The 16,015-nt window shown below is 39.3% G+C and overlaps 1 protein-coding gene across 3 annotated transcripts in view; it reads left to right on the top strand.

Annotated features, from left to right (window-relative positions):
- TOX (thymocyte selection associated high mobility group box) overlaps positions 1–16,015 on the top strand; it is a 194,017-nt gene that overhangs the window by 164,546 nt on the left and 13,456 nt on the right. For all 3 annotated transcript variants that reach the window (XM_083747820.1, XM_083747821.1, XM_083747822.1), the window contains one exon: positions 12,685–12,765. In XM_083747820.1, coding sequence (XP_083603946.1) covers positions 12,685–12,765 — 81 coding nt within the window. The remainder of the gene's footprint in view (positions 1–12,684; positions 12,766–16,015) is intronic.

The raw sequence follows: 16,015 nt of genomic DNA on the forward strand, positions 1-16,015 counted from the left end.
TTCTCTGCTCATGCAAAACATGCACGTGGCAATTAAGAGTTAAAAGTATTGTGATAAATGGAGCTTTCCTTGGCTTTCAGACAGAAATCTGAGTTAAAAGGCAGTGTAGGTAATTTTTCTTCCCCATTCTGGGAGTCTAAGAAAAAAACCAACAACTTAAATCCAAACCAGATGTAAATGTAAAATGAAACTTAAATTCCTAATTGGAGACCCAGTGAAGCTATAATAGAATGAACAAATTACAAACAAAATGTTCTTGTTTACATTAATATAACTGACTTCATGGCTTCAGCCAAAAAAGCTCAGTAAAACATGCCATTATGCTAAAAATGGAACGGCATGGCCACTCCAAAGTGTGCTGCGCAAAGTTCACCTCTTATTTGTAATGCCACTGTTGTCAGTTGAGTCAAAGCAGGAATGGCCTGGTCCCAATATATGTGCATTTGCACGTGTATGTTTATTTAAACCTTGTACTTGGACCTTGTAGGAGGAAGACCAGTCTATGTTCCTAGGGACCCACTGCTTAATGATCAGATAAGACATGCCAGGGAACTGTTGGAGTGCTGTAACATATGCTTTCTTACAGGCTGCATAATTTGTTCTCAGTAATATTAGCTGCAACAGTTCAGCTCAATAGCAACACCTCATTATTTTATCCCTCAGTATTTATTCCTATGTTTGACGCCTCATGAAATTACTGTTAATGTGTTTATATAAGGGCAGATCTGACACAAGTGGGAAGGATTTAATTTCCCACTCAGTCTTTCCTGCTGATATGTCCTCTTTCCCCCTGGTAGAAGTGGCAAGTGTAAATAGTTAATTTGCTTCAATTATGAGCCTGTCCTGCTAAATTAGAAGCAGCAGGGATATGAAGAGCTAGAATTATACTTCTGAGGCAGCTGACAAATCCTCTGAGCCCACAAAATCAAATCATTTACTCCTCGCTGGTGTTCAAACACCCACTAGACAAATGCTGCAGCTTATTCTGTATCATTGGATGAAACTCAGATTTTATCCTCCCAATACTTAAGGAAATCAAAAGCATTTTGATGATACTGTCAACGTTGGTGTTGCTGTCTGCTTCTTCTTTACCAAACTGAAAGCTTACAAGGGTTTGAAACATGGCTACTAAACATTTCTCATATTGCGTAAACACATGCAACCTGAAAACATGCTCATATTGATGGATTAAGGAGTACAGGAATGCACCTTTAGTTGAAACAAGTACAATGGGGGGGGGTAAACCCCATTCATTATTTTTCTATATATTATTCTATATTTTGTAACAATGACAACCTGTTGAGTCAATGACTTGAAATTTGTCATATGGTTTTCCTGATGAGGTCTATGAATGTGCCAAATTTTAAAAGTGGCCGGAGGTACAGCAAGTGCTGAAAATAGATGCTTTGACCTTCTGGTGGAGGCTATATGTAATGCTTACTCCTATCGTTATGGGATGTGACAGTGTGGTGCGTTGGTTATATGTGGGGTCACCAATCTTTGGGCACAAACAACCTGTTCCCTGCCTCACAACACCTGTCTCTGCAGCCCCGCTCCCACACATGCAGGTAAATAGCACATATAGCAGAATTTTTAAACACTATTTTAAAATAGTTTTTAATATTTTAATATATTATTAATCTGTTGTATTTTATAGTATTCTTTAAAATTTTAATATATTTAATCCATTTCATTTTTAAATACCATGCAAAGTCAATTATAAAAAAACACCTTATAGTTTATGACCAGAGCTAAGGCTACCTTATGCTGGATCAAGCTCTCCAAAGCCAGCTACTGATGTTCAGACATAGATAAATTCACAGGGCGATTCCTCTAGCAATACAGTTAAGGCTCAGACAGCAAAACAGGACCATAAAACTGTGTGACTTATCATCCTCTAATCATCTGGATTGAGCCTGAAAGACCAAGGAAATATATTGGTGTGCAGAGGCTAAGTTGTAAGCAAAACCATTTAAGAATACCAATGTCATAATACTAAAAGCCTAAGAACCAGCACCAAAATAACCTACAGTAAAGCATAGTATTAGTAAAAACCAGCCAGACACGTGACACAGCAGTCATAGTTTTAACTATGAATATTCATTTCCAGGACATTTATTCATTTTTTTATTCATCATCAACACATTTAATTATTATTTTTGTTGCTCATAGAATGAAAGCATTGTATCTTCTCACACACTCACTCAGGAAATAAGAATGAGTTGTGTCCAAACATTGTGTGAATTGAAATCTGTTTGTGTGATATGTTTTCTCACTCCCTCCCAGGCCAGCATACCCCAGCCCAGTCTTGCATCCCTCTTGTCCATACATCAGGAAGGGCCTGGCATGAGAGGTTGCAGTGGGAAGAGGCAATCACAGAAAAGTGGGCAAGAGGAAGCTGTATCATTTGTTTATATTTTGTTTCAATAAGACCTCTTTCTGATAAAATAGTTTAATAAACCACTTTTTTAAAACGGCATTCATTTAGATACAAAAACAGCCATACTGCTTTACTTTAGACATTTGGTTTCTTCATTGATTTCTACTCCTTTGGATGCAACTGTGCTGAATGAACTGCAACCCAAGTAGCTTGATAAAATATGCCAACTGATGGTGAGATACTAGCATATTTACCTAAATAGGAACACTGAAGTCTATGCAAACAAAGTTTGTTCCCACTGGGTCCTGTGTGATGTTCCCAATAATTTCTGTGGGAGTCAAATTTCAACATCTACAAGAGGATTCATAGACTGAAAATTATCAGCAATTTTGCACAATTACATTTGAGATTTGTTTTCATATTTCTTTCAAATGTCTTTCAAAATACAGTTAACTCTTTCCACTTGTAATAAGTTTCCATGAAAGATGACACATTTAAGTTTAGGGAAGTTTTTAATGTTTAATGCTGTATTGTGTTTTTAATATTCATTTGGGAGCTGCCCAGAGTGTCTGGGGAAACCCAGCCAGATGGGCAGGGTATAAATAATAAATTATTATTATAAGCATGTTATGTTTAGGCTGTCTGAAACTTCCTACACCCCAACACCATTGATGCAAAATCCTGGTGCTATCAACAAACCACTTGCTGATTCTTGCTATGAAGTAATGTGTTTATTAAAATGAGCATTTATCTCCCTTTTAAAATTATGTATTGACTTCTTAATATGTTCCTTCAATACACAGCAAGTATAATATTTAGCCTCAATACCTTCTAGTTTATTGATCATAATATATCCAATATAGAGTGTATTAATTATCTACATAAGTCTCAAGATTGAGCAAGATTGCCAGCCTGGATCTAAAAATTGCCTTGATGGGACACTGCCTGGAAACTCTAGCCTATGGAAACTCTTCAGTTCCATAAACTGAGTGGAGCCCAGTTCATTGAATGGGCTTTCTTACCCCAAATGTCTCCCTTTCCTTTGCAGCCCCATGAAAATCCACTCTTAACACTTGGACAACCCTCAAGAATGCCATGGCATGAGGAGCTGCTATCTGTCTTTGAAAGCTTGCCAAACCCTCTGACTTTGAATGTAGTAGCAGAGTAAGAGGTTACAAGAAAGATAAAATTGTCCTGGATGACTTTCCTTAAACACAGTCTCTGTATTTAAGAAGCCCCAAAGTCATGTTGTTGCCTGAGTAAGAGCCAAATTGTCCTATTAAATTTCTGTGTTGAATAGACGTGTGGAGAATTCAGCTCTTTGTGAGACTGTTGTGCAATTTCTCCATCAATCACCATCAGGTTCATTAGTCAACTCACATTTAAGGCATCACCACTGACTCTACTTTTAGTAGCTTCACCGAGTGCAGTAAGCATGGTTAAATTGTATGAACCAATAAGTGAAATGTGATTTGTCTTAACATACTTACCATGAACATCAATTGAATTTTTTTAAAGTTTCTTGTAGCTTAATTTCCCATGAGAGTCCTGGTGAGATCCCATGGAGAAGAGTCCTGCCTTCATATTCCATTTCACCAGGCCCTAATTCTAGGGTTCACCATAATGAGGCTTAAAAATAATAATCCAAAGCTTATTGTGGTTCGGGAGCAGAGGTGTATCAGCAGAGGGTTGCAGCTGGGTGTTAACCCTTCCCTTTTCAGCTATATCCCCTTAAAATGTCTCTCTGCTGCTGCAGTGCAGCTTGAAAAAGCCTTCCATTGGCTCCAGTTGAAAGCTTCCCTGCCTGCGCCCCCCCCCCCATATTCTTGAAGATTAAAGATGGGAAGGATGAATTCTTCCTCCGTAGCTGAACTTTCCAGAATAATTAAACACACACACAAAATTAGGCTTGGGGGGTCAGGGAAACAAAAGTAAAGTTTTTATTTTTAAAAAATCATATTCATGGGAGGGGCAGCAGATAATGTGTGAGCATGTGATTATAGTATACAGTCATACCTTGGGTTGAATGTGTTTCAGGTTGAGCGCTTTCGGGTTGCGCTCCATGGCAACCCAGAAGTAACGGAGCGCATTACTTACGGGTTTCGCCGCTCATGCATGCACAGACACTCAAAATGACGTCACGCGCATGCACGGAAGCAGCAAAATGTGACCCGTGCACGCACAGATGCGCCTTCGCATCTTACGTTCCATTCAGGATGCGAACGGGGCTCCGGAACGGATCCCATTCGCATCCCAAGGTACTACTGTATATAGTTGCAGTGCATGTGGTTATGGTTTTTATGTAGTGCCCAGTTTATCCCAAAAATAGAATTTGTTGTGGTTGTTGCTGTTTAGTCGTTTAGTCATATCCGACTCTTCGTGACCCCATGGAGCAGAGCACGCCAGGCACTTCTGTCTTCCACTGCCTCCCGCAGTGATTGTTAGGATTTGAGATCTAAATAGAATATAGATATAGAATATAGATCTCAAATATAGAATATGGATCTCAAATTCTAACAATCAATGACACTAATGGGAAACCTGTGGCCCTTCAGATGTTGCTGGGCTACCACTCCCATCACCCCTGACCATTGACCATGTCGGCTAGAGCTGATGGGAGTTAAGAGTGCAACAAAATTTGGAGGAGCACAGGTTCCACCTCCCTGATTTAAGAGTGTTAGCCCAAAGCTACATAACAAAATTTCTCCACAAAAACCACTCAGAGAAAGGTCAGGAGGGAGAGAGAGAGATTTGAGGCCTTCCAGAAAACCTGAGTAGTTGTAGTGAAGAACTACAAGATTCAACAGATTTTACTTCATGTTGAGAAATGATTTTACACCCTCCCCCCCCAAAAAAACTCCCAATCCTTCCCACTTGCAGCATGTGGAATGACTAGGAGCTACATATTATGTTAGTTAAAATTAGTAGTACAGTAGTAGTAGTAGTAGTTAGTCGCTTTATCTTGCCCAAGGCAACCCAAAGTGACTTGCAACTAAATATTAAAAGCAAAACATCTAGCCTAGCACATAAAAAGAAGCAGCACAAATAACTTATGTATTCACTTTCATGCTTCTGAGTAATATGATAAACAAAAACAGGAGGCTGCTTGAACTCCATATGTAGTAAGAGAAGAACAACAAGTGTTTAGGTTGCCCTTAACTAGTTGTCTTTCCAATTCTCTATTTTTTACAACACTAATGGGCCATGGTTGTGCTTTGTTGTTGTTTAGTCGTTTAGTCATGTCCAACTCTTCGTGACCCCATAGACCAGAGCACGCCAGGCACTCCTGTCTGTCGTTGTGCTTACCCTCTCTAAACGTGGAAGGAGGCATTCTCACAATGATAAAATGCAGTTTTGAATATTATCTCTCACCTGCAAGTCTTTTAATCTATAATTTATGCCTAAAGGGCTGTAATATTTGGCATCTGCAAAAAGTATATGGGTGGAACACACTGTCTTTCGTAAGTATTTTATGTGCTCAATTGCCACCCATCTTGTGTCTGCCTGCAGTCTATAGGGCATGCTGAGGCTGGCGCAAAAGGTGAAGATCTGGCTTTTGCTGCCAACAGACTGCATTCCCATTCAGACTTGTGTTCTAGTCAATATTGGTTGTACATACCAAACCTTTGATGGGCCTATACAGCCAACCACTTCCCACCTACAGCTCAGACATATCACTAGAAATTCTTCAATTCACCTTTACCCGGGTGTTTGAAAATGGCCTAGTAAGCCCTAAACGCAGTTGATTCTAATGTTGTATCCATGGATAACATGGTTTAGCCTGCCAAGAGGAACTATGTTCCAGAAGGGAATTGTTTGGGGAGGGTTAAGGTGAATTAGTGGGGACGCGGGTGGCGCTGTGGGTTAAACCACAGAACCTAGGACTTGCCGATCAGAAGGTCGGCGGTTCGAATCCCTGCGACGGGGTGAGCTCCCATTGCTTGGTCCCTGCTCCTGCCAACCTAGCAGTTCAAAAGCACGTCAAAGTGCAAGTAGATAAATAGGTACCGCTCTGGCGGGAAGGTAAACGGTGTTTCCGTGCGCTGCTCTGGTTTGCCAGAAGCGGCTTAGTCATGCTGGCCACATGACCTGGAAACTGTACGCTGGCTCCCTTGGCCAATAAAGATGAGCGCCGCAACCCCAGAGTCAGTCACGACTGGACCTAATGGTCAGGGGTCCCTTTACCTTTACCTTAAGGTAAATTGGATTAAATCAGAACAGTGTGAATCGTGATTCAAACTACTAGTGATCTAAATCTTCTGGTTCATATATTTCCTCAGCAACCTTAACAGCTAATTGGTTGTTACACTAGTTAAAGCACCCAAGTTTATATTTGAATTGAGCCTTTTCAGAATGTAATCCAAAAATTTTAACTATTCATTTCTAACTTCTAACATTCATTTTTGTTGTAGCTGAAATCAATGGGGAAAGTTGTAATTCCCATTGAAACTGGTTGGATCTAGTTCATCTAACTTAGTATGGATCTGTCCATCATAGTTGCTTAAAGACAAGAAAGCACTTGTGAAATCAATTATTTGTTTAAGGACACTGTATAAGGACACTAAGCAAGATCTAGCTAATGCAATGAGGTAGGATAGACCATGAGTCACAAAGTACTTCTCTGCACAGCTCATAATTAATTTTCTTCCAGAAGATGAAGTAATGGCCACCAAACTAAGCTGCTTTCAAACTGGGCTACATGACAGCTGTATATTACCATCAGCATTAGAGGCAATATGCCTCTGCGTACCAGTTGCAGGGAAACTGCAGTTGCAAAGCAATACAGAGCTCATATCCTGCTGTTGGGCTTTCCATAAGTATCTGAGTGGCCATTGTGGGAAATGGGCTGGTGGACTAGATCAGCCTTTGGTCTTCTCGTGTCTTTATGTTTTATTAATGCTTGCAGTACATGAATATAGCTAAATGGAGATGGCTTCCCCAGTCTTAATTTCTAATGCAGTTACTGTCAGGCCCCTGATACCTAACAGTTGTTTTTTTTTAACTTCCTTCAACTCAAAACCACATGGAAGTACAATCAAAACTGAACTCTGCATAGTCAATAGCCCTTTATTGTGAATGTTGGCACCCGTATCAAAATAAAATGTGTGGTAAAATGTGAGTTTTCACATGATATTTGAATCTTGGGACTTGAGGCTACCATGTGTCTACGGGATTATTCCACTCTAGTCATAATATTTTCCTGTCACGGTTGTCCTGTTTAAACTATAAGACTAAGACTAGTTTTATTGCACCACAATCTTAAAAGAAACCCAGAAGGTGCTTAGAAATGCTCAGCACCTAAGACTGTGCATGACTGGATAGGGGAAATGGCACTATGTTTGTATGATAGGGTGCCATAATCATGCTTGCATAAAAAGCTCTATAGAAATACCATTAATTGGACTTACAAAATGAGAAATGCCAGGAATAAATCTCTGTGATCTTTTATTCTTATTGGGCTCTATTTTTTGTTTTGAAAATGAAATAACACAATTATGCAGATGTATTCAAACAGAGAGTGCAATTTGCATTCTTGCCTCTTCTTTCAGGTCAGGCAAATTTAATTTTAGCTGCTGGGGAGGGGAAAAACCTGTCAGCTAACGGGTGTTTCATTTCCTTGAAACAAACAATACGTTTTAGCAATAACCACAAACAATCAACTCAGAAACGCAACTTGTTATAAATCCGTTCTGAAACAAAATGAGCTCAGCTTTGTAATCTGAAGAAATTGCCAAAGAATGCACACATGCCGTTGCACAGCTAGAACCAATCTATTATATTTATTCCTCTCTCGATATTTACAGCTTTAGTATCCTAGGATGCCTGTTTCTCCATTATGATCTTATGTTTCCCTGGGATGCAAAATCTTTAATCCTTTTAAGCAACCTCTGGGTTTTCCCAGCAGAGATCAGAGGGACCTGCATGCTCTTGAAAACACAGCTTTGATGGAATAAAATAAAGCACATTTCATAGGAATAATGTGGCACCACTTCACAAATAATTTTGCAGTTTAGAAATCTACTTAGGAGTATGTATGTGTTCTTCTTCTTTGGTGATCACTTGTAGCCAAGTAATATTGTCTTCCATGAACACGGTCTTAACAGTGAGTCTGTAAGTGACTGCAGATGCCAATTCTGGATCCACATATCCTTCCACAGTAGAGACATAGGCTTCCAGATGGTAGCTGATCATGGTGAGGGTTTGCCAAACGTGCCTTTGTCTTAGCACGTTTCTCCTTTTCATCCTGAGTTTGATCATTTTCAAAATCCATGACACCTTTTGTAAAGGCTGTTCTCCAATTGGAGTGCTCACAGGGCAGTGTTTCCCAATTGTCAGTGCTTATACTACATTTTTTAAGATTTGCATTGAGAGAGTCTTTGTTGACCACCAGCATTACAGTTTCCATTTTTAAGTTCGGAATAGAGTAGTTGATTTGGAAGACGATAATCAGGCATCTGAACAACATGACCAGTCCAATGAAGTTGTTGTTGAAGAATCATTGCTTCAACACTGGTGATCTTTGCATCTTCCAGTACACTGGCATTAGTTTGCCTGTCTTCCCAAGTGATATGTTAAATGATGAAATCTTTCAAGGAGTTGGAGATGGTATTTATAAGTGGTCCATGTTTCACAAGCATATAATAAGGTTGGTAGTACAGTAGCTTTGTAAACAAACATTTTGGTTTCCCTGTGAATGTCCCAGTCCTCAAACACTCTGTACTTCAATTGAGAGAAAGCTGCACTCGCAGAGCTCAGGCGATGCTGGATTTTGGCATCAATGTCGGCCCTTGTGTAAAGATAACTGCCCAGGTAGGAGAAGTGATCAACACTTTCCAACGTTACACGAGTGAGTTGGATTTGTGGCGCTGCAGAGTGGTTGTTTTGTGCTTGTTGGTGCAGCACTTTGGTTTTTGGGATGTTGAGACATAGGCCAAAGCTTTTCATAAGCTTCTGCGAATATATTTAGGATGGTTTGGAGGTCTTCCTTTGAGTGTGCACACACTACGTTGTCATCAGCATACTGAAATTCTATGATGGAAGTTATAGTAACCTTACTCTTTGCTTTCAGCCTACTCAGATTAAAGAGCTTTCCATCTGTTTGATATATGATTTCTTGTCTGGTGGGGAATTTCCCTTCTACAAAATTTAGGATCATGACAATGAAAATAATAAATAGAGTTGGGGCGATAACACAACAATGTTTAACACCTGATCCCACTGTGAGTGGTTTGCTTTGAGAGCCATTGTTATCTTCGATTGTTGCTGTCATATTATCCTGGAGGAGCTGAAGGATGTTCACAAATTTATCTGGGCAGCCAAATTTCAGAGGGACAGTCCACAGGGCATTACAATTTAGTGTTGAAGGCCCTAGTCAGGTCAATAAACATCTTATACAGGGGTTGGTTTTGCTCTCTGCATTTTTCTTGTAGCTGTTAAGTGGTGAAAATCATGTCCACTGTTCCCCCTAGAAGGTTGAAAAGCATTTTGGGATTCAGAAACCATAGCCTCAGATATTGTAAGAAGATAGTTTGCTAAGATCCTTGCCAGAATTTTGCTTGCTGCAGCTAATAAATAGATGCCTCAATAGTTTCCACCTTTCTAAAAAAAATAATTGATAATTTTTGCATCCCTAAAGTCTGCTGGGATCTCCCAGATTTTTTTAATGAGTTTGTGAAGTTGTTGTGCACGTTTAATTCTGCCCTCTTCAGCAGGCATCCCATCAGGTCCACTGGCTTTGTTGTTTTTCATTGGTTAATAGCTGTACACAAGTCTCCCAGATCTGGAGATACTGCAAGCTCATCTCTAATTTGTTTTTGTGGAATTTGTGAGAAGACCTCAGCAGCTATGGGGGAGTTGCAGTTAAGGAGATGCTGTTAATGTTCTTTCTAGCTCGTGCAATAGCTTATCTTTTAGAAGTGTGGTACCATCTGTTAAGGATAGGGGACATATGCCATGATTTATTGACCCATAGATGGTCTTTGTGGCTTTAAAGAAACTCTGTGCATCATGAGTGCCTGCTAAGTGCTGGATCTCTTGAGGGGTTTTTTTATCCACCAGGTGTTCCTTAGTTCTCTGGCTCTGTGTATGCATGCACTATATTAAAATAATATGGAATAAGAATATCAGAAGGGATCAATTTAAAATTGCAGGAATTGTGCTTACTCTAAAACATGAGTAGGGAACACTATAGTCTTTGTGGAAATCGTGAAACTGCCTCCCCTCTTCCAATGACATTCTTTTGGACACACAAAATGATTGTGCTCCTTTGGACCACATCAGCAAGGCCAAGACGGTGTGTATCTTGCCATTTGAACAGCTCAGGACCTCCATACACACTTCTCAGGCTTGCATCCCAGGTAGCTCACTTTGACGCTACTAACACAGTGGTTTGCCTTCATCTCAATGGACACACTGTTGTCTCATGAGACAGATGAATGCCAACAACAATTCACTGTTCCTATCAAATTCAAAACAATTGGCAATAATTAGTTAGAGAAGATGTGTAGCTGGAAGTATCAATAGGTAGGTTGTTATACCTGCCCCCAAACTTTGTAGAAAGAGCCCTGTTGCTTTATTTCCAGTAACAAATAGAGGTAAGCAGGATAACGTCACTTCTTCCACATCCTTTGTCCGACTCCATCTTTTCCACATGAAGTATCCTGTTCCTTTAATTCTCATTCCCAATTGAAATAAAGTACAGGTAGCTTCATTTGCCCACTGAGGTGCTATTTCTGGGTACATAGAGTCTGTAACCTGAAGCGTATGTAACCCAAGGTACCACTGTATCCCTACACAATAGGGAGTTTCTGAGAAACACAAACATTTACAAAAGTAAAGTAAAAAGCTCATTGGCCATAGAATGCTAACTGTCTATTGTGGAAGAAAAACAGGAATGTATGGAAGAAGGAGTGGAATGGAGTCTGGTGGAGGGCATTGCTGGCTGGCTGGCTAAATCACTGATCGGGAGCTCTGTACATTGCAACAGTTTATTGTAGGTCCTACATGTTGATAATGCCAATAAATGAAAATCAACCAGGAGACAGCCATGACTAAGTTCCAACATAAATTGGCACAGATAACTTCGGTATTACGATTTGCAAGTTTGTAATTAGATTGGAGATGTTTCTCATTCTGACATTAGCAGCTCCTATTGCTATTTTTATAAAATAGGTGACTTATGATGCAAAATAGCTACCATAGATCAACAGATATGGCTTCCTTATTACATGAGTGCAGTACCCACTCTGTGGAGATGAGTGAGTACCTCAGGTGATAATCTTACCACTTTTTAATTAGCATCTCAAAATGGCCGCGCAAATTATTTCTTAGGGCAGCTAGTTCTGTTCTGACTTGATCTTTCTGACAGTTGAAAGAAGAAGGTGCAGAGACATGGTGAACTTTGCCCTCTTTGCCTTTGCAAGTCAACATGTCATACCCAATCTCATTGGATGGGATCCAGACCAAGCTGGTTACACATTAGTCCCCTTGAGATCAATAGGACTTCATTTAGTCATGACTAATCCATCCCAGAAATTTATGTAGGACTAAATGTGAGGTTAAATGTGGTCAGGATCTGACTTGTTTAATTTAGGTCAGCCCAAGAGAGGTTCTTTCATTATGACCACCATATAGTAATTGCTGGAAATACATCACTGTGGCAGGTTATATGGCCATATACCATTGCCAGCCACTGCCAGGAATCTGTGGCATGAAAACATACATGCTCCAAGTGATCAGAGTGAACTGTAGGTCAGCCCAAGTGACTCTTGCCACTCCACAGAGCCCCTGCCATGCAGGAAACATTTCAAGGAGCTTCTACAAGATGTTTGAGTAAACGAAACTAATCCTAATTGCATATTATTATTCTTACTGCATTTATTCGTCATTTACAATATAAAATGTCTCAAGGCGAACTACAAAAGCATACATAATACAGAATGTAATATACATCAAAAATATATGAGAACATTATGTTCATCCTAATGTAATAAAAGATTCTCAAAATATAGTAGCTTTGATCAACCACATAAAAAAATAATTATTCACTCTCCATTCATTTTTTAGCTTTATTTTTTAATTGGATCATGGTGTTTTTGTCATGTGGATAGTGTTGAACGTTGTTTTTCACATTTCAACTGCTATCTTGCTTGCTTAGTTAACAAACAAGCAAAAGTTTGCAAGGTAAAAAAGATAAAGAGAATAGAGAAGTTTGCTGCTTCTGTGTAAATATTGCAGGTTATGGTGTTTTAATTTGTAGCCCAACAGGCCTAGTTGCTGATTTGCCACTCTTCCTTCTTTTTCAGGTGTATAAAAAGAAAACTGAAGCTGCTAAGAAGGAATATCTGAAGCAGTTAGCTGCATACAGAGCAAGCCTTGTATCCAAGGTAACATGTTTTTAATAATTAATATTGAAAGTCACCCTGATAAGTTGTGTTTTAATGGCCGGGTGTAAACCTAAATAAATAAATAAATAAATAAATAAATAAATAAATAAATAGGCATTGGATGGATTATAGGTGTTCCATCCATATTTTTTAATTGTCCAGCTGCGTAATATGTAAAAAACAATTATTGCTTCTCTAAGCTTTTAAGTTAATTCTGGGAATTGCTGCTTAATACAGACAGCTGTTTGTTTATGCTAGATGGCAAACCCTATCCCACTTTCATTTCCATAGCTTAGAGGCATGAGCAGTACCGCAAATGAAATATAAAATTGATTATTGGTAAATCTTACGTCTGCCAATGGAAAGTTGGACCGCAACCAGTAACTGGCTGTTTTGATTTCCAGTAGTTTGTGTGTACTTGTACAACATGCTCACCACCTTGTAGGTGACAAATGGACATGGCGTGGGCTTGGATTAGTGCCTTGTACTAATTGAAAAGCCACTTTTGAGAAGGCAAGGTAGTTTCTCCACCCTTCAGTTTCTGCCAGTACATTCCTCCTGCTGCAGCCCTCTGCGCCTTTTCCAATGCTGTTCCAAAGGGTTCCTTGACCTTCAGGAGTCAGGGTGCAGAGGGTATATAGAGGAGGATTGGTGTACAAGAGAAGCTGTATTTCCAGTTTGGATCCAATCCATTTTTCTCCTCTCTCTCTTTCTTTCTCTCCCCCCCCCCACAATAAATGTACCTATATGTTATCCTTTATCTATGTAACCCATTGTAAGCATCCTTATGCTGGTGCAGCAAGTCTTAACAACATATTTGAAAGTCCTATATATTCAACTACAGTGGCTTGAAATGAGAAGTGTTTTCATGCTGATGAGTCTAAAATTTGATATTTCAATACTCTAGATTTATTTTATTTTATTTGTTAGGATTACCAGTTGCCAAAAGGTGACCACTGTTCACTTGGAATTGATGATACAAATGTACATTAGTCTCCATTAAATATATTACAGTGTTTGCTAGAGCTTTTCTCAAAGCCTATTCCCCACTCCTGTCTTAGAATTATTGAAATTAATGGGGCTACAGTCAAGCTGTTTGATGTGTGTGGAAATAAATATATAAAGTAAAAAATCACATTACAAAGCTTTTTTTATAATGCTATTCAGATTATGATATTATTTATAATACTGACTAAGCTTTTGCATTGCCCTTAGTTGCAACTTTTACTACTTTTGCTAGTAGTTTGTATAGCAAATTGTATAGCCTTATTTAAAATGCTGTGAATTGCAATTTTGAATGTTAAAAAACAAGCACTTTTATTGCTTAACATGGCATTTTGGTGTTCAAGCTGATAGTAGATATGTTAGTTTACCTGTTGAGTCGATATTTATAAAGTATTTTATGGAGGCAGCTCTAGAGGCTTAGGATATAAAACATGCCTTATTTTATTTCAAAAGATATAATGTGCTATTTAGATCAAGCTGGGGCCCCTTCTACATGCAATCAAATATAGTATCTAACATGTAACATTCATTTCATGAACGATTTAGGCATTACGCCTCCTCCTTTGGAGAACAGCTACATTTGTTAGGGGGCTACTTTGGGACTCAGGTGCAGGATGTTGAGTCCACACTCCAACTGGCATCAAGACTCTTTTAAAAATATTATAATCTGTTTATTCAAATATTTACATAAGAGTCTACATATATTATTATGAATAAAAGAAAATAGATATATGAGATGATCCAAGATATAAACAGGTAAAAATATAACTCAACCAGTGTTTATAAAAGCATGTATGTAGATAATTTCATTCCTTGTAAAACCCTATCGTTATTCAAATCTGCAGACACATAAAAATCCCCATTGAAACCTGAATAAAGGGTATTATCATAACAGTATTTAGATAGCTAAAAATATAAGCAAATATTACTATATGTCCTCTAAAGAATATGAATTAATTAAATCTTGCACTTTGTTATTATGATTGCCCTTTTGCCAGAGCTGCCTGCCTATCCATGTCTACAAGTCTGATATCCCAGGACTTGGCACAGATAATTTAAACACTTTACAAATATTAGACTGTCTTTGAAAGACATAGAACAAATAAACCAGACAGGTCTTTCTTTCCAAATTTAGTAACAAGTTTCACTTTCTGAACCACTGAAGTCTTTCCCCTTAAGCTGGTAAAACCTTACAGCTTTCAAACAAACGTCCTCACACTATCACTGATGCTGCACTTCCAATGCCTGGGTCCCAGCATCCTTAATCTGTCACTTCCCAGCTCTGGTACTCTGGATTCTTGGCCCCATGTCCTCTCTACCATCAGCACTCCCTGCTTTTTCTCCAGCCCTCCATTGCTGGCTGCAGCCTAAAGAGGCAGGGGTCTAGGATCATAGAATTGTTGCATTAGAAGGGACCCCAGGGGTCATCTCGTCCAACTTCCTCAGAGAACAATTAACCTCCAGCCCAACCAGGCAAGCTGGTAATTCTGTCTCTAGCTCAGGCTTCCTCAACCTCAGCCCTCAAGATGTTTTGGGCCTACAACTCCCATGATCCCTAGCTAGCAGGACCAGTGGTCAGGGATGATGGGAATTGTAGTCTCAAAACATCTGGAGGGCTGAGGTTGAGGAAGCCTGATCTAGCCCCTGAGACTCTGCCCAGGCCAAGCTGCACTCTTCACTGAACCTCACCTGTTTCCTCTTCTAGTGTTTTTACATGGCTATAATGTCATAATTACTCTTGCTTGCCTGTATGGAGAGTGGAGTGTGTCTGACCACACATATTTTGCCACACCCACCACAAGTGCATGCCTCCACCCCACCAATAAGGTTGCATTTGAGGGAATGCAGTTCTAAGGCTGAAGAAGGTTCCCCACCCTAGTGGGGTACATAACACCGGAACAGCGGAACATTGCTATTAGTCAATCCCCACTCAGTTTAAGAGAGCTTTAGAGAACGTTAAAACCCTTCACATTGAGAAAGAAAATGACTCCCACTCAGTATGGTCCAACATTTCTTTTATGCCACCGTAATAATAATAATAATAATAAAAGAGAGAGCTACATTTTAAATCTATTGCCTTGTGTTTGGGTTTTCTGTGTGCAAGTGGAGTAGTATATCACATTGGGTGCAGGTGGAATGCATATTCTTACCTATGCGCCGAGAATTGAATTCCCTTTATCATTTCCATTTAATTTTGCTCAGTTTACTGGAGAAAATACGTTTTTGTTGCCATCATTGCTACAGC

Source organism: Podarcis gaigeae (assembly GCF_964106915.1).
Source record: "Podarcis gaigeae genome assembly, chromosome: 7".
Lineage (NCBI taxonomy): Eukaryota > Metazoa > Chordata > Lepidosauria > Squamata > Lacertidae > Podarcis > Podarcis gaigeae.